Here is a 19,163-nt window from a genome sequence, read left to right as displayed (position 1 = left end):
GGAGGAGATGAAACATGGCCGTTTGTCATGCTTTCACTTTTGACAGCTGAGCATTCGTCCGGGATGTAAAACCCTTTGTTGTTGTTTCCGGGCGAGGATCTCCCCCGCTTCCCACTGTCATATCCTGACTCTCCAGCCTTGCCCAAAACGCTCTTTGTCGTTTCAGCCATCATCATCACAGGACACAAATAAGTTGATGTGTCCAAAAACGTAGTTTCTGCATGCGGTAAAGAACGTAGTTACTGCATGCGGTAAAGAACGTAGTTACTGCATGCGGTAAAGAACGTAGTTACTGCATGCGGTGAAGAACGTAGTTACTGCATGCGGTAAAGAACGTAGTTACTGCATGCGGTAAAGAACGTAGTTACTGCATGCGGTAAAGAACGTAGTTACTGCATGCGGTGAAGAACGTAGTTACTGCATGCGGTAAAGAACGTAGTTACTGCATGCGGTAAAGAACGTAGTTACTGCATGCGGTAAAGAACGTAGTTACTGCATGCGGTAAAGAACGTAGTTACTGCATGCGGTGAAGAACGTAGTTACTGCATGCGGTGAAGAACGTAGTTACTGCATGCGGTAAAGAACGTAGTTACTGCATGCGGTAAAGAACGTAGTTACTGCATGCGGTAAAGAACGTAGTTACTGCATGCGGTAAAGAACGTAGTTACTGCATGCGGTAAAGAACGTAGTTACTGCATGCGGTAAAGAACATAGTTACTGCATGCGGTAAAGAACATAGTTACTGCATGCGGTAAAGAACGTAGTTACTAAAGAACGTAGTTACTGCATGCGGTAAAGAACGTAGTTACTGCATGCGGTAAAGAACGTAGTTACTGCATGCGGTAAAGAACGTAGTTACTGCATGCGGTAAAGACAAAGACCGCCTTTCCCACTTTTTTAGCCCCGGTATGTTTTGTTTCAGTATAATCTCCATTACCTTTTTCTATAGCCACATGGTGGGAACCAAACATTTCGAATGCCAGTTAGTTTGTATTCAGCGTGTTTGTGTTCACATCTTGACCCAGGTTACATTGTATATATTTCATTTCATATGCATTTCAATTAATGTCAGGATACAAATGATAGACAAACTCGGTTGAAAGATTTGTTGATTTAACAGAGCTCACTGCTCAAGCAGCTCAACACATACTTCCTGTTTTTGGTCTGATCCTCCAAAAGAGTCACACATGACTCCAGTGCTCCTTGTATAGGTGGGTGGAGGAAGCTAATTGGGACGTACCACTTATGAGGGGTGTGTGTGTGTGCATTCTATGTAAATTTATATTATGAATGAAAAGAGTTGTTTGCTATAAAACATGATTTATACTTACCTTGTGGATTATGATATTGTCTGTAAGGTTTGGGAAATGCTTTCTGTGTTTATTTTCGCTAGTGATGTTGGTGAATGTATGGAGTCAACCAGTGCTCAAGACAGTTGGTTTGACCCAACAAATGAAAGGCCCAGATCGTGGGTATGGCATGCTTTCCAGTTTCCAGGTAGTAGAGGGAAGGGCACAATGCTGAGAATAGCACTGCCCTTTAACAAAACAGTCAGTAGCTCAGACTATAGCTAGATTTAAGCACAAAGTTATAGCTCTAGACTTAGGCTTGAATTAGAGGCCTGTAAGTTTATTGTTTTCCTTTTTCTTGAATTACCTTTTTTGTGAGACCTTTTCTTTCTTTTTTTTAATAATTTTTTAACATTATTATTGGACACCTTTTGTTTGTCATTTCTGTTCACCAAGCCCTCATCCAACAAACTCATTTACAGCACTACACTTTGGCTTTGTAGGGCAGTGTAGACTAGATATACATTATACAGTACAGATGTTTGAGAACTTTACATGTCCTGCCATTGGCAATTCAGCAGATTGTCAGTGCATTGTCAGAAACGGAACATTGTCAGTGAGAAAGGGGGGCATTTGTCAGGGTGTTATACTGTATGAATTCTATTCAGATTCCCTCAATAGATAGTCCACTATGACGCGTGTCCGGTTTGGTCGCCATCTTGGATGCTAAAGCAATAGCACCAATGCTAGCGAGCTAAGGTGAGGACCATCCTTGCTCCAGAAAACGCCAATGTTCCAATCGTGATCACCGGAAAACCAGAAATTACCTCAGAACATCGCCGATCTGTTTTAAACAACGGACAGCGCCGTAGCTTCCGAGAAAAGATTGTCCAAAGGCCGTGACTGATACAGAAGATAATGTGGTTGGACGTGCAGACGCAGTGCAGACGGGGCAGTGCAAAGTGCTTCACAACGGCGGCTGTGGCTCAGGAGGTAGAGCAGGTCGTCCAATGATCCATGGGTCGGCGGTTCGAATCCCGGCTCCTCCTGTCTACATGTCGAAGTGTCCTTGGGCAAGACACTGAACCCCAAATTGCTCCCGATGTGCTGGTTGGTACCTTGCATGGCTTCCGCTGCAATCGGTGTACTAATGTGTGTGTGAATGGGTGAATGTAATGCACAATCTATGTAAAGCGCCTTGGATAAAGGCGCTATATAAATGCACCATTTACCATTTACCATTTACAACACAAAATACAAGAAACGCTAAAAGCAAAGTCAATAATGACACAAGACAAAAACCTTAAATAAGGTAGCGAAATGGGCAAAACAGTGAGTATAACAGATAAAATGGGGGCATTTCTCAAATCTGCCTCAGGTCTTAATGGGTTAAAAGCGGTTAATTAGCGTGAAACCCTGCTGTCAGATCCCCCCCAAACCCCTAACCCCACCCCCCTGCCCCCTAACCCCACCCCCCTGCCCCCTAACCCCACCCCCCTGCCCGCTGGAGGTCTCAAAGACCTGTGGGAATTCAGCGCGGAGCATGCAGGCGGCTCGCTGCTCTTCGTACTAACGGCAGCTTTGGAGGAATTGTAACGCGGAAGAGGATAGGGACCAAACCACAACCATGCTTCCCACCAACCCACCCCCCTCTCCCCTCTAGACCCCCCATCCCCCACCCCAGCCCACCCCCTCTCCCCTCTAGACCCCCCATCCCCCACCCCCTCTCGATCCCCCACCCCAACCCAGACTCCAGCTGCGAGAGGATTGTGTCATGATCCTCGCTCACTGTGTGACCTAATGAATCACACGCTGTGTGTGTGTGTGTGTGTGTGTGTGTGTGTGTGTGTGTGTGTGTGTGTGTGTGTGTGTGTGTGTGTGTGTGTGTGTGTGTGTGTGTGTGTGTGTGTGTGTGTGTGTGTGTGTGTGTGTGTGTGTGTGTGTGTGTGTGTGTGTGTGTGTCTCAATGATTGTTGACCTCCCCATGCAGTCTCTTGACTGTACGTCAGCTGTTCTCGTTTAATGTAATTGGAACAGGGCCGAGACATGAGGGGATCGAGGTCGAGTTGTTTGGGATACGAGAACAAAAGCTGGTTTTGGAAATGCCTTTGACGATATTGTGTGTTCGACCGTTCAATCTTTTAATGTGTTCACACACAGAGCAGCGCCACTTAAATAAGGCTGCAATGCAGACCATGGGTTGATGGATAACTCTTGTTTCTCATCATGCGTTAAGTCTACTGTTAAAGGAGCATTCAGTGATTTGAGTGATTTGGAAAACCACCCAGTCCGCCCCAGTAACAAAATGTGCACATGCACACACTCTACAGTGGGGGGAAGTGCAACAGGCCAACAGCATGTGCCCCCACTCGATCATGATTGGAGGAAGGCCCCTCTCATCCTGATTGGATGAAGGCTTTGCCACCCGCCACCAAAACTGAAACTAGGGTTTTTTGACCCCAGGGGCTGACTGGGGACAGGGAGGAACTCCTTATATGGTCAGCACACTCTATGGTAGGGAGGATTATCCCCAAAAAAAAAGAAAAAATAAGTGATATTTGAATTAAGTGAAATCACTGAATATACCTTTAACTGTGATTGTAACACATGCTGCATAATTATTAACGCTTGCGTGTGTTTTTGTGTGTGTGTGCGCGTGTGTGTGTGTGTGTGTGTGTTAACCCATTCAGTAACGCCTGTCTTCACCACCGCTCCGAGGGACCAGACGGTGGAGTCTGGCCAAGATGTCCAGATTCCCTGCAGCGCTCATGGTCAACCTCAGCCTGTCCTCACCTGGAACAAGGTGAGAGGTTAGCCTAGCTAGAGACGCCACTGTCTGTATTCCAGGTGTCCTTCCGGTAGACCTGGAACAAGGTGAGAGGTTAGCCTAGCTAGAGACTCCATTGTCTGTATTCCAGGTGTCCTTCCGGTAGACCTGGAACAAGGTGAGAGGTTAGCCTAGCTAGAGACGCCACTGTCTGTATTCCAGGTGTCCTTCCGGCAGACCTGGAACAAGGTGAGAGGTTAGCCTATAGCTAGAGACTCCATTGTCTGTATTCCAGGTGTCCTTCCGGTAGACTCGCAGATACAAACCCATTCAGTCCATTCTAGCCGCTATTATTAAAACAAATACATTTAGGGGAGCCGATGGCCCTCGCGGGCCATTAAGATTACCCATTAAGACCTGCAAAATGTCTTCTAAATCTAAAAACGGTTTTCTGAAAAACTTCTGTCAGTGGTTCTAAAATGTTTTCATGTCAAGGAACCCCCGAAGAAAAGCTTTGAGTTAAAAAAAATATATATATATTCAACGTTTTGCACATTATTTTCCCGATTTTTGAGTGGTGCTAGCCACTCCTATACGCAGCAATGTGTGTATGTATGTATGTATGTATGTATGTATGTATGTATGTATGTATGTATGTATGTATGTATGTATGTATGTATGTATGTATGTATGTATGTATGTCTAAGCATACATAGTGTCACTTTTGCGCAGCCTAACACACACACACACACACGCACGCGCGCGCCCACACACACACACACACACACACACACACACACACACACACACACACACACACACACACACACACACACACACACACACAGAAAATAGCAGATTAAATTAAATTAAGGATCTTGGGCCGGCACTGCAGCCGTCCAATCAGAATCACTGCTGCAGAGCTTTCCAAGCAGAGGCCGTTAATCTCAGCCTTGTTATTTGGCTGTCCACATGGTAACTCCCAGGGTCATGACCTTTTGCTCCCTTTTGACCCCCTCCCTTCCGCAGGATGGGGTGCAGGTGACGGAGAGCGGCAAGTTCCACATTAGTCCCGACGGCTATCTGGAGGTCAAGGACGCGGGCACGGCAGACGCTGGGCGCTACGAATGCGTGGCGCGCAACCCCATCGGATACCAGGCTGTCAGCATGGTGCTCACTGTGACCAGTAAGACCAAAGCAATGTTCACAGACAACAAACTTAACTTCAGTTTTACAAGAAAGAGGGGAAGAGAGGGCGGATATAAATATGGCAGTACACTGGATTCACACCAGGGAATTGATCTCAGACATAGAGAGTGAGATTATCAGATTGTTTCTTTCTTAAGTCACCGAGTGAATTGCTGAAAATCCACAGTGGAGGCTATCAGGTTCCCGTCAGCTGTTCCCCGAGTGTGTCGGTGTGTGCGCGCTTCCTGCTGAGGCGTTTCAGGTCGGACCGCGGGAGTCGTGACGGCGACCCATGAACCTCCAGCATGTCCTGTTGTTGTTGGCCACCTCTCGGAGAGCCTCACCTCTAAACCGCATGCACTGTTTGCTGTGGCGCACTCGAGAATTAGAAGTGTGCCAGAGCTGTCTGAACACCAAGTCAAGATAGGGAGGGATTGTGAATTATAGCACCCTATAAAGGGCCGTCTCCCACTGTAGAGGAAGTACTGGTGATTTATGAGCCTAAACACTATTGTTGTCCTACGATTAGGTTAGGTTTTTATTATGTACTATAGTGCAACGGCTTAGCATAGGCTTTAGAATATCTTGACGTTTATAGTGATCTAAGTTACTTACTGCCGCATAAAACTGTGAAAAACATTCGCCAAATAATTTGCTGCTTGGTTGTCATTCCAGTCCAAAAAAAACGATGAACTAACATTGATTCACTCAAATGAAACTAAATCAAATTAAGTTATGGACACTAAATGAGCTCACATGACTCACATTAAGTCAGAAGATGAAATGTATCCTAGGTTGGCCCAGAACAACAACAGCACTTCATGATTTCGTTGTTTTTGGGAGAATGAGTCCCGTGCATATTTTCTTTTCTTTTGGGAAAGCAATGAGCTCTATATGCACATGCCATTTTGGACAGAACTTCCTTCCTCTTCCCTACTTCCTTCATGTTACCGAAGATACTAATTACTAATAAAGGCTCTGTTCCACTCTGGTCAAACAGAGTCAGGGTGCTGATATTGTGCATGTTGGCTCACTGGAAACACTCTGCTACACCAAAGTGCCCATGAGTGGGTTCCATAAATGGCCCCGTACAGGTATGTAACTCTGCGAGTGTACAAATGCAACCAAATGGACCGGGTAAAAATGTGTACACTCGCAGAGTTATGGGGGTCCTTGAAATTAAAGTTTGAAAACCGACTTAATTAGTGTCATCGGTGACACCTGTGAAGGAAGCGGAGAAGTGGCCCGGAACATCATTCAAATAAGATCTGGTTGCAAAAGGGGAGAAGTAGCCCTTTAAGCCTCGGACAAAGCCAACTCAGCTCCTGACAAATCATGACAATAAACACATTTCTTTGGGCCAAACAAATAATTAGAAGAAAAAAGGGCAGGGTAAAACACTTTTTGTTTTTGTTTTTCTTCTTTCTAATTATTTGTTCGGCCCAAAAAAATTGTGTTTATTGTCATGATTTGTCAGGAGCCGAGTTGGCTTTGTCCGAATACTTTCTGAAACGTCTATGGGAAAATTAATGGGAAATTCTCTTCCGGTGCCCTTGTCGTTCTATTGCTGTTGTCACTGACGTGCCTCTCTTGTGTGTGTCTGTGCGCAGTACCGCTGGTCAGCAGAGAGGGCGACACCTTCGTCACCTCATCCATAGAGGAGGCCATCCGCAACGTGGACAGCGCCATCGAGTCCACCAGAAGACGTCTGTTCGATGGGTAAGATGCAGTGGTGTAATGGTAGTTTTAGACGTCTGTTCGATGGGTAAGATGCAGTGGTGTAATGGTAGTTTTAGACGTCTGTTCGATGGGTAAGATGCAGTGGTGTAATGGTAGTTTTTTTCCTCTGTACCACAGCATTTTAACCCATTTAGGCCTTAGGTTGATTCTACAAATGTCTTCTGAATCATGACAGTTTTCTGAAAAACCTGTTTCTATAGTAGTGGTTCTCAAACTATTTCATGTCAAGGATCCTAAAAAAAAGATTTGAATTAAAAAATGTTGCTGTGAAAGAATTATGTTTTCACAATTTTTCAAAAATAACAGATCTACAAGCTCGTAGCGCGGCACTCGGTGCCGCGCTACGAGCTTGTAGATCTGCTATTTTGCAATAGCTAAAGTATAACATAATGCTTAAAACACCAAAAGGGTTCCCGTCCTGAATGGGTTAATGACTTCACATTGCACGTGCACTCGTGCGCACGTGCCTACATGTGCGCATGGCATGCAAGGTTTAGACATATGTGTGTGTGTGGTATATATTTTACGAGTGCCGGGGGTTTGTGTGTTGTGAAGTGTGCCACGGCATACTTCGAATAATGGCAAGTGTGCCACGGCATACTTTGAATAATAGCTTTTGCTTTTTTTTTTACTTTACTGTTCATGCTATTTCGTTTAAAGATTCAGGCCCCGGCCGGCTGAATTTGATCCACAGCTCTTTTTGCCGACGCACGGAGAGAAAGAACGTTTAATGTGTCTTGGAAGACGCTCCACATTTTGTCCAGTGAAGTTTTCATTGCGCTCTCCTCACTCAGTGAAACACGTAGGTGGCTGCAATTTGAGTCATGATGTCTTTGCATCCTGTTGAGTGATGTGGTTAGCAGAGGTGTTTTTTTACTCTGTGTGCACGCACACACACATGCGTTCACCTGCACGCACGCACGCACACAGACACCCCCACACACACACACACACACATGCAGCCTACACACACAAACGCACCTGGACACGGATACATACGCTGGATCAAACCCAAACACAGGATCAAACACAGGTGACCTGAATTGTGTTAAGGGGATTTCCAGCTCTTGTCTATAATGACAGTTCCAGCCATGAGGAACCTGCGCTGAGCTCTCCTTGGCTGACTGCTGAACATCCTTTAGAAAGTTGTTTAGACCGTGCACGCAGCATTCTGGAATCTCCATCAGTCCTCTCCTCATCCTGTCTCCCCTTTCCTGCACGCCGTCCCAAGCTCCCACACAGTCAAATATGGAATGTTGATTCCACTCTGAAGGTGTGAAAGTGGACCCATAACTTTTGGGTCCACTTTTGCTGTGCAGCTGCATTATGTTGCTCTCAAATGCCCCTTTTTCCACTTGTATGGGCACTCCAAGATGACTTAACAGGTCTTGGCAAATAAAAATGCTCCTTCTGCATTATAAGCTCCTCCGGTGCTTATAATTTCTTTTAAGCCTTATGAGAAAAATAACTAAACCACAATTATGCTCCTGGAGCTTTTACATGTATAGTTTGCTGCTGTGCTGTGCCGCAAAATCCCAGTTTGAGTTTCTATAGCTTCAAATGAAGTAACAGTAACACGCTGTAGAAGGCTTGACACCAAAACGTGCCCATGTCGATTTGCTGTTTGTCCGTGCTCAGCGTGCTGCATTATGAATTAAAAGTACGAGAAGGACTTCGGAATGCTGGCTATACTGTGAATCTTGTGAGCCGTGCACCCGGTAATAACTGCATAATATACAGATAAAGAGTGCTCATTTTCTCCTCTTCAAATGTAGTAACTAAGGTGTTACCGTGTTACCCATTAAAATCAGGAAAGCATCTGTGTCATTTTAGATTTTAGCTATATGTAGCAAGTTTTTCAGAAAACTCTAATGGTCTTTACACACTGGGGGTGAATTCTCGTGAATTAATCGTGAATAATTTGTGTATAATAAAGTCAATGAAAGCTTCCACATCAGCAACGAATTTCCACAGAAAAACACACGCATTCCACACCACCACAGGGTGGACTGCCCGGCCTTGAGTCGGTGGGATACACCGTTGTCCAGAACCAGCACAAAAGCCTCTGCCCAGGCTCTGGACAGGGCCCAAATTAGCCAATTGATCACACCTGATCACGCCTAGATCTCCATACAGTATATGGAGCTGGCCTGTGAATGATGTTCTGACCTCTGCATCGACTCCGCATATTTGGGCATGCCTGACAAAGAACTCCATATATGGGCATAAAAGGGACACAGACACAATAACTGGGTGGGGCATGCATTTCTAACTTGCATCGTTCCAAGTAGGCCAGTGCCCAACGGGGACCGCTCTAGTTTGTAGAATCGGCTTCAGGTCTTAATGGGTTAAGCCTGGTTTGTACAGGTACTGTAGTCATACGACAGTGTCCCTCGCTGAGAATAGACCTACAAGCTCACATTGTGTCGCGGTGCAATGCATTGTGAGCTTGTAGATCTGCTATTTCCACACCGGCTCGCAACAAAGCATGCATCAGGCCGTACTAACATCCGAGGGCCAAAATTCCCCACAAGTGTAGTAGAATTTCGATCCTCAACAACAAACAGACCCTGTTGGGTCAAGCGGCACACACTTGTAAAGTGAGAACATTTTGTTTTTATCTGGGGCCGGGCGGGACACCTGCGGCTCTGGCACGTGGCTACGTTGTTTGCCACGCCTTTGAGTCCACCCTCCCCACCCCCACCCCCCCTGGGCATCCACTTCAAAGACTGCAGTCGAAGCGCTACGTTCAGAAAGAAAATAAAGAAACTGCACCTCCGAGCTGGTAGTAAAGCCATGCGGTGAGGTTCACATGGAGCAGGGAAAGCGTGCACGACAAACACACGTGAACTCAGAAATAAACCTGCAGTGGATTAGGTGAAAACCTCGAGCCGTAGTGACTGAACTTGTACGTGCATGTTTGTGAGAGGCTGGGCTTGAACTCTTTCACCAACTCCTGGCACCAATAATGAAATGTTCTGGAGAGAATGTTGGTTCACTTTTTCTCTAGGAAAAAAATTACCCTCTAGGAATGTGATGTGAACATGACGTCGAAAATCAATCCTGTCTTGTTTTTCTTTCACTTATACCTTCCATTGGCTTTGTTTTTTATCTCTGGCTCTCCTCCCGTACTCCCGCCCTTTATTCTTCAATCATCTTTTCACCACGCCGTCTATTGCCTCCGCACTTGCTAATGCTCTGCTGTCATCCGTCTGTCTCCCTCTCTCGTCTCTCTCTCCCTAATCCCTCCAGTCAGCCGCGGACCCCGGGCGAGCTGCTGGCCCTGTTCCGCTACCCGCGGGACCCCTACACGGTGGAGCAGGCGCGCGCCGGGGAGATCTTCGAGCAGACCCTCCTCCTCATCCAGAACCACGTCAACCAGGGCCTCATGGTGGACACCAATGGCACTGGTGAGCCTGACAAACACAGAAGATGAATGTCTCGTTGAGTATTGACTTGGGAAGGACATACAGTAGCTTGGCCTTAGTGGGTACAGAGGCAGTTTGATATACAGTTGGTCGCTGGTTCTCGTTCCGCCCCACCCCCCCACCCCCATGTCTAATCTACACGTCGGAAGTGTCCCTGAGCGTGCCACTTGACCTGAGATCAGATTCTAAAAATGTCTTCTACATCCTGACAGTTTTCTGAAAAAGCTATGTTTCTATGTCAGTGGTTCTTCGATTTTTCAAAAATAGCAGACCTACAAGCTCGTAGCGCGCCACTCGGTGGCGCGCCCTGAACGTGGCCAGAGCGCTCTGTCTTCTGGTCTGTGGAATGTAAAATAATAGCACTGTCTACCTATAATCTCCTGTTTTCACTGTTGCTACACTTGAAAATATAGTATATCAAGTGTGAACCTATAGCGATATTGCTAGATATGCAGGTGTTTGGCATAAAAATTGAGGTATGACTTTTTTTTTATCGCACAATCCCAGAAAGTATAAAAATAAGTGTTAAATGCAATGGTAATTACATTTTTATAATTCATTTTTACAATGGACGGTTTACTTTTCGGGCAAGTGGGCATGACCTTTGGGCAAGTAAAACTTGACCTATACTTCGCCGACGGGCAAAGGCTTCTGAGACCTTAGTGTCAACCCCTTCCGTCCCCTACGATTTACTGCAGGCAACACAAGTTCACTCGCAACACAAATGGTTGGTAAAGACATAAAACAATGTCGTGCCTAAGCATATTCCTCGGCTTCACTGCATGTTTTTAAGTAGCCACGCTCGCAGACCGGAGCCCCATGTGCCTACAACACATGCATGCATTTAGAAGATGTTTCTGGGCTCTCGTTGGCTGTTGAGAGCCCGAGCGCTGGCGTTTTCAGCCTGGATGGGGCCGAAGAACTTTGTTGGTACACCACTTCTGTTGGTAAACTGTCCCCCAAAATCAAGGTTCCCGTCACAAAACGAAACACGGTCCGGAATTTGTTTCTGTGGGGATGTTGGACAGTCAATTCCTCTGTGTTAATTTATTAACCCATTTTGGGCGGGAACCCCTTTTGGTGTTAGCATTATGCTATGCTTTAGCTATTGAAAAATAGCAGATCTACAAGCTCATAGCGCGCCACCGAGTGGCGCGCTACGAGCTTGTAGGTCTGCTATTTTTGAAAAATCGAAGAACGACTGACATAGAAACATAGCTTTTTCAGAAAACTGTCAGGATTTATAAGACATTTTTAGAATCTGATCTCAGGTCAAAATGGGTTGATTTGTAAGCGATTTGAAAATCGAGTCGGCTCAGAGTCATGCTGCTATCTGGCAATGTGTGGCAATTTGGGTGAAGATCTTGAGAAAGTCTGGAAGTTTTGCTTATAGTATTAAAAAAAAGTTGACAGTGCATGTTATCAAAAACCTGTTTGAAAGTTGCACACACATGCACTCTAGTGTTCGTTGTGCTAACTGCCAGGGATGGCAGCTTTCAATCTGGGCGACATTTCTAATAATACAAAATATTATTTCAGGGCACGGTGGCGCAGTCGGTAGCGATGTCACCTCACAGCTAGAAGGTCCTGGGTTCGATTCCCACTGTGGTTTTGATTGATTGATTGAAAATTGTATTAACAGTTTGCAGAATTACAGTACATTTCAAGCACAAACTCAATACAAAGGCTGTTAACTGTGAGTGGACGACCCAATTAAGCATTACACTTGTTTACAACAGGGTCCACCATGTTCAATTCATCAAAACATTTAGAGACGTACAAATAGACACTTCTATATAGACAAACAGGAATTCATCATAATGGAGGTAAAAAGGGAAAAGAAACATACAGTGAGGGGAAAAGGGGGGGGGGGGGGGGCGGTGGGGGGGATTCAGATTTTACGGGGGACAGTTTCGAATTGCAGCCATCCGTAGGTGCCCTTTGAGAGCGGTTTTGAAGGAGTCAAGGGATTTGCATGTCTTAATGACTGTTGGTAGGGCGTTCCACATTTTGGTGGCATAGGAGCGAAAAGAATTTAGTCCCTTGTTTGTGCCGAATCTGGGTTGTACATGGTTCGTTGCACTCCCTCTGGTGTTGTGGGTGTGGACTTCGTTAACATTAAGGAAGTATCTACACAGGTACATGGGTATCTTGGTGGAGTATCGAATCTTGTGGACCAGACCCATTGCAAGATGCTGTACTCTGTCGCCAACCCTAAGCCATGCCAGTCTGTCAAAGTGGGCAGGGGTGAGGTGGGTTCGGGGGGTGAGGCCAAGTAGGAGCCTGACCAGTTTTGGGAAGTCTACCCAGTGGGCGCTGGGGGTGTGTTCCCTGGGGCACCCTCAAAAACATGTGGTAATCCTGGTCTCTAGATACTGTCACCCCCTGGCCAGCCGGGGCACCTGATGGAGGGGAAAGGAACTGGTTGGAATAACGTGTTCCTTCCATGTCCAAGCGGGAAAACTCCCCCCTGTCAGTTGAAAAGAAGCGGCTTGGACTCCTCATGCTTCGAAGGAAGCATGAGGAGTCCAAGTCAGTCCGTTGCTCTCCCCGGGTTGGCAGAGGGCGAGTGTAGCGCCCAGGATTACATTAGATAATTGACACAAAAAAATTGTTTGCAAAATCGTGGAATGAAAATTTTGAAAAAGTATTATTGCATTTATCAAAGTTATGCATGCAATGGTTAAATTGTTCCTGCGTCGACACCAGAACGAACATTAGCCCAGCAGACTTGTTAAAGAAACAGTGTGAAAATGGATGGTCGTTTGTTTTCTTAATGGCTCACATCATAAAGCCTGGACCCCGAGGCAAAAACTAAAACATTCTGCAAAATATGGGCCAAAGAAAGTGACTTTGGCAGCATGGGAGAGGCAGAGTTGGTCTGCCTTCTCGCTGCTGCTGCTGCTCCTAGTGCTTTTCCAAGGGTCAAGATCCAAACGAAAATTACACACTACAGAAAGTAGAGCTCTACGTTTGGCAAAAAGTCTGGTTATGTGGTGGTTAATCTTCCTAATCCCTCATTTCCCAATATTATAATATGGCCAATGTAATTGTTCCACTATTGCAATAGTTGAAATTACCATTTGAGTCCTATTAACCCATTCAGGCCTGACGTCGAAATTTTAAAAAAAAAGTTTTCTAAATCATGACAATTTTCGGAAAGATTTGAGGCACATTTTAACGATTTTTCAAAAATAGCAGATCTACAAGTTCATAGCGCACCACTCGGTGGCGCGCTATGAGCTTGTAGATCTGCTATTTTTCAATAGCTAAATTATAACATAATGTTTAAAACACCAAAAGGGGTTCCCGCCCAAAATGGGTTAATGGTTAATGTGGTTAAACGCGACATGGATGCGTTCCAGGTCTCAATGGATTAACACCCTGATTTGGATTCAGCGACGTGTCCCATTCACGTTTTGCAAACGTTTTGGGTCTCGTATCACACTCTTATGAATTACCATAGTGTTGTTATCATGAGCATATTTGGTTGTGGCCACTACTCTTCTTCGCATCTGCATGCCATTTTCTCCCGCTTGTGACCTGCAGGGCTCGAGACTCGACCAAGGAGCGGTTGACTAAGGCGCCTATAAACCGTTTTTTACTAGCCCACTGTCACACCGCAGCACGCTTAGCTTAACGTCACTGGCAAACGCAGAACCGGCAGGGGGGGGGGATTTGTTTATGTCGCTGTTTATGTGCAAGCAGCATGCATGCACGTACAGTATGTACTTACGGGTTCATATATGTGACCAGATTTGACTGAGAGCCTGCCATCGCGCAAATTTCAGCTTTTCACCAGAGGAGAAAAACTTTTATTTATTTATTTTTTCAAAAATGAGTTTATAGCACAGGCAGACTCTTCACATACTAGAGCATGTCTGAAAGAAATGTCAGAGCTGAAATCGACATGTAAATATGAGATAAATGCGCAAACATGTAGCTAGGTGTAATGTTACAGACCACAGAAGTGAACCTTTCAAGCCTGTTTTCTCAACTCGCCGTTTTCTGCAAGACATTACTCTATAAGCCATATAGACATATAGACATGGAAAAACAAAAATTAAAAAAATCCAATGGCAGTCCCTCAGTCAAATTTAGTCACATATGCGTGTGCGTGCAGTGAGCTGGTTGAACAACGAGTTGGTGTGTGCTGTAAGTAGAACATTGTTGCATGTACTGCATGTTTTGAGTAAAAAGGAAAAAAAAGAAAGAAAGTTGCATGCGCACGGAGAGTTATTCAATGAGCCAAGAAAGCAACATGTCCACCATATTTCATCTTTATGGTATGTGAGAGCAATCATACTAATGGGGCCTACATTTTACAGCCATGAAAGGCTAAAGGGGTTAGTTGTGTGGAGTCTGGGAACCAGTGAGCTTTCCGAGAATAGAGAATAGTGCTGCTGCTGGCCAATACTGAGCCTTATGCAGTCGGTAATTTTCTTGACTGTGTTACAATTAGTGGAGAACACGGAATGAGTGTGAACAGACTTGAGAAAGAGAGAGAAAATGACAACACCCTGGCCAACGCTCCAAGCATCCTAATCTCTTCTTCTCCCTCCTGGCTCCCAAACTGTGGAATGCCCCCCACCCCCCTCCCCCCCGCATTTCAGTCAGGACTGTAGACACACTCCCCATTTTCCACCACAGTCTAAAAACGTGTAGGCTATTTTCGATACACACTAGTTATACTGTAATTACTGTTGCATGTCGTTTAGACAGATGCTACATTTGATGTTCACCTGGTATCCTACTTACTTTGTACTATCGCTATACATTGTTTCCTTTGCACTCTATTTACCCAATTACCCTGTCGTTTGTTGACAAGGTTTCACACCACTTACTCTGATCTTGCACTTTGTAAGTCGCTTCGAGTCTGGAGGATACGATAAATGCCTAAATTGTTTAATTGGAAAGAGGTAAGAGAGTGAGTGGGGCTAAAGAAATAGAAGGGCAGGAAAATAAGGCTTTGATTAGGTGAGATTTTGAGGAAAATGAGAGCCAGATCTTTGGAAGCAGAAAGCGGGAGGGTAAATGCTTAGACAGAGAGACGGAGAGGGAGAGAGACAATGTTTTCATTAGTTATGCCAACAGCCAAGTGTTCATTGTTGCGTTGGCTCTGGACCAGGCGGCACACAGGGGGATTCTGCCAGTCAGCAAAAAAAATCAAAAACAATCGGGACTGTTTTGATTGTGTCTCTTTCTCCGTGACTTGGGAGGGAGACAGGACCCCCCCCCCCCCCACCGCAGCAGTCTCACTGTCCTCTCCACCAAACGTGCTGTTAATATGCATGTGCATGCATGCACAACCACACGGACGACGAGCAGACCCAACGCCAACATGAGTTTGGCCTGGTCTCTCTCTCTCTCTCCGTGAAAGCTTCTATGAAAGGGAACCATCGTCGGGGAGAGATGGTTTGGGGGAGGTGGGGTGGGGGGGGGTATGGCAGTCATAGCAGCAGGTGGTGCCGTTTCATTTGCGGACAACATGATCTCATTTTACCCCCACTTGTGTTGGACACTCACTTGCACATAGTATACGCACACGCACACACACACACACACACACACACACACACACACACACACAACTGTAACGTACTGGAGCTAACTCACGAGAGGCGTCGCATGTTGAAGCATGTCGGGGCACGTTGGCGAAATGGTGCAATCTGTGCCCACAGCAGGTCTCCGGTTTCTTTCCACTCTCTCTCTCTCTCTGTGCACAACAATGGCATCCGCTATAGAAGGAATCATTGATGTTTGCTGTGTATAAACACGCTGCAGTCGATTGCGTTCCTGTTGTCGTGTCATTTTCGTTACTTTTAAATCTGCAAGGTTTGCGAAAGGAAATATTATGCAATGTCGTTGGCGTCGGGTGGAATCCTTGTATGTCCAAAACTGATACTTTTCAGGGTTCAAATTAAAAAATGGCAAAGCTTGAAGCGCCTCGCGTTGCGGATGCTTTTGTTGTGATGCTGTGGTATGATCAAGTAGGGTTTTGTTGTGATGCTGTGGTATGATCAAGTAGGGTTTTGTTGTGATGCTGTGGTATGATCAAGTAGGGCGTTGATTACGAAACAACACACACAACGTTTGAATATGGAGATAAGAGGTTTCTGCCCGACAGCAACGATATGGTGTATTAACAGTTTGACTGCGGTGATTAAACAATGGTGTTCCAGATCTCCCTGCCTAGGTTTCACTAACCTTTGAAGAGCCACTGCGCCGACTTGATCGTTGCTTGTCATGATCGTTGCTTTTGAAATGGTGTAATCGCTTGTCGTAGTGTTGAACAACAGAGTGGAGAAGAACGCACGTGCTGCCGCCGCCATTGCAATGCACAGGGCCTCAATTTCCCGGAACCCTTTGCATGCCGGTGCGACGGATGTTTTTGCGATGATGTCATCAAAACGCGTCACCTATCCCAGTCTGTCCGATGGAAACCCCATATGTCTTAAAACTTATTAAAGACGCTAATTTAACAAACATAACTTGTGTAACTCGTTATTGGGAGGGAAGCTATTCTACAGTCAATTAACTCGTGTACGTCGTGTTAGGGAGGGACTTTCCACAACAAAACCCAGCAAGACTTTAATGTCCAACATTTCTTCTTCTCTCTCCCCAACAGCGTTCCGCTACAACGACCTGGTGTCTCCTCGCTTCCTGGAGATGATCGCCAACCTGTCGGGCTGCGCCGTGCACCGGCGCTTCAACAACTGCTCCGACATCTGCTTCCACCAGAAGTACCGCAGCCACGACGGCACCTGCAACAACCTGCAGCACCCCATGTGGGGCGCCTCGCTCACCGCCTTCGAGAGGCTTCTCAAGTCGGTGTACGACAACGGCTTTAACCTGCCGCGCGGCGCCACGGAGCGGCTGCACAACGGCTACCGGCTGCCCCTCCCGCGTCTGGTGTCCACCAGCATGATCGGCACGGAGACCATCACGCCGGACGACCGCTACACGCACATGCTGATGCAGTGGGGCCAGTTCCTGGACCACGACATGGACTCGACAGTGGCGGCGCTCAGCCAGTCGCGCTTCTCGGACGGCCAGCTGTGCACGCAGGTGTGCACCAACGACCCGCCGTGCTTCCCCATCCAGTTCCCGGCCAACGACCCGCGGCAGCAGCGGAGCGGCGCGCGCTGCATGTTCTTCGTGCGCTCCAGCCCCGTGTGCGGCAGCGGCATGACGTCGCTGCTCATGAACAGCGTGTACCCGCGCGAGCAGATCAACCAGCTCACCTCCTACATCGACGCCTCCAACGTCTACGGCAGCTCGCGCCACGAGTCGGAGGAGATCCGCGACCTGGCCAGCCAGCGCGGCCTCCTCCGCCAGGGCATCATCCAGCGCACGGGGAAGCCGCTGCTGCCGTTCGCCGCGGGGCCCCCCACGGAGTGCATGCGCGACGAGAACGAGAGCCCCATACCGTGCTTCATGGCCGGGGACCACCGGGCCAACGAGCAGCTGGGCCTGACCGCCATGCACACGGTGTGGTTCCGCGAGCACAACCGCGTGGCCACGGAGCTACTGCGGCTGAACCCGCACTGGGACGGAGACACCATCTACCACGAGGCCCGCAAGATAGTGGGCGCCCAGATGCAGCACATCACCTACAACCACTGGCTGCCCAAGGTACGAAAAACTATCTGAAAGATGGAGTGCCGTGATCTTTGAACTTTTTCTGTTTTGTAATTGTCTATGTCTAATTACTCAATTAGACCCACAGGTGTGGTTAGAATATTCAAATGGCCAAAAGGCCCATTCGAAATACACCACTTTAGTGACATCATAACCCTAACCCCTCGCCCAACCCTTCCCCATCATCATACAATTAATTATAGAATTATAGAATTTAAGCTACTTCAGGTGCTTGATGCTAAATCTAAATCCAGTTATACTTAATGAACTGGTATGTGGCCACATAAAAACTTTCTGTACACGTTTTTGAAAAAATCTTTCTCTTAGTATAATCATAGTTATGTTTGTTTTTTAGGTTACGCTGCTTACTCTCCCATTATTTGTGTTTTCATAATACTGATAGTGATAATAGAGGTAATGAAACAAAACAAATGTGATGCTAGGATTACAGTGATAAACTCCATAGCCACGGGGCTGTTTTTGAAGATGAAAATGGGACTGTCTCTGTCGGGGTGGAAACCTCATTATGTCCAAAACTGTTACTTTTCAGGATTCAAATTCATTTTTTCCACCTTTCATGCCCCCCCTCCTCCCCCCCCCCCCCCTAGATCCTGGGAAACGTCGGCATGAGGCTGATGGGCTCCTACCAGGGCTACAACCCCAACATCAACGCCGCCATCCTCAACTCCTTCGCCACGGCCGCCTTCCGCTTCGGCCACACGCTCATCAACCCCATCCTGTACCGGCTGGACGGCGACTTCCGACCCATCCCGCAGGGCCACATCTCTCTGCACCGCGCCTTCTTCTCGCCGTTCCGCATCGTCAACGAGGGCGGCATCGACCCGCTGCTGCGCGGCCTGTTCGGCGTCGCCGGGAAGATGCGCGTGTCGACGCAGCTGCTCAACACGGAGCTGACGGAGCGGCTGTTCTCCATGGCGCACAGCGTGGCGCTGGACCTGGCCGCCATGAACATTCAGCGGGGGCGCGACCACGGCATACCGCCCTACAACGACTACAGGACCTTCTGCAACCTGACGTTGGCGCACACCTTCGACGACCTGAGGAACGAGATCAAGAACCCGTCCGTCAGGGAGAAACTGCAGAGGTGAA

General features: G+C 46.9%; 1 protein-coding gene across 2 annotated transcripts in view; it reads left to right on the top strand.

The window, feature by feature from the left end:
* The window catches only part of pxdn (peroxidasin), a 104,446-nt gene that overhangs the window by 56,707 nt on the left and 28,576 nt on the right, over nucleotides 1–19,163 (top strand). For both annotated transcript variants that reach the window (XM_079528846.1, XM_079528845.1), the window contains 6 exons: nucleotides 3,980–4,092; nucleotides 5,086–5,242; nucleotides 6,855–6,963; nucleotides 10,237–10,394; nucleotides 17,041–18,047; nucleotides 18,662–19,158. In XM_079528846.1, coding sequence (XP_079384972.1) covers nucleotides 3,980–4,092; nucleotides 5,086–5,242; nucleotides 6,855–6,963; nucleotides 10,237–10,394; nucleotides 17,041–18,047; nucleotides 18,662–19,158 — 2,041 coding nt within the window. The remainder of the gene's footprint in view (nucleotides 1–3,979; nucleotides 4,093–5,085; nucleotides 5,243–6,854; nucleotides 6,964–10,236; nucleotides 10,395–17,040; nucleotides 18,048–18,661; nucleotides 19,159–19,163) is intronic.

This window comes from Electrona antarctica, assembly GCF_951216825.1.
Source record: "Electrona antarctica genome assembly, chromosome: 18".
Taxonomy (NCBI): Eukaryota; Metazoa; Chordata; class Actinopteri; order Myctophiformes; family Myctophidae; genus Electrona; species Electrona antarctica.
The sequence above is the reverse complement of the archived record's forward strand: the minus strand, read 5'-3'. Positions and strand labels throughout refer to the sequence as shown.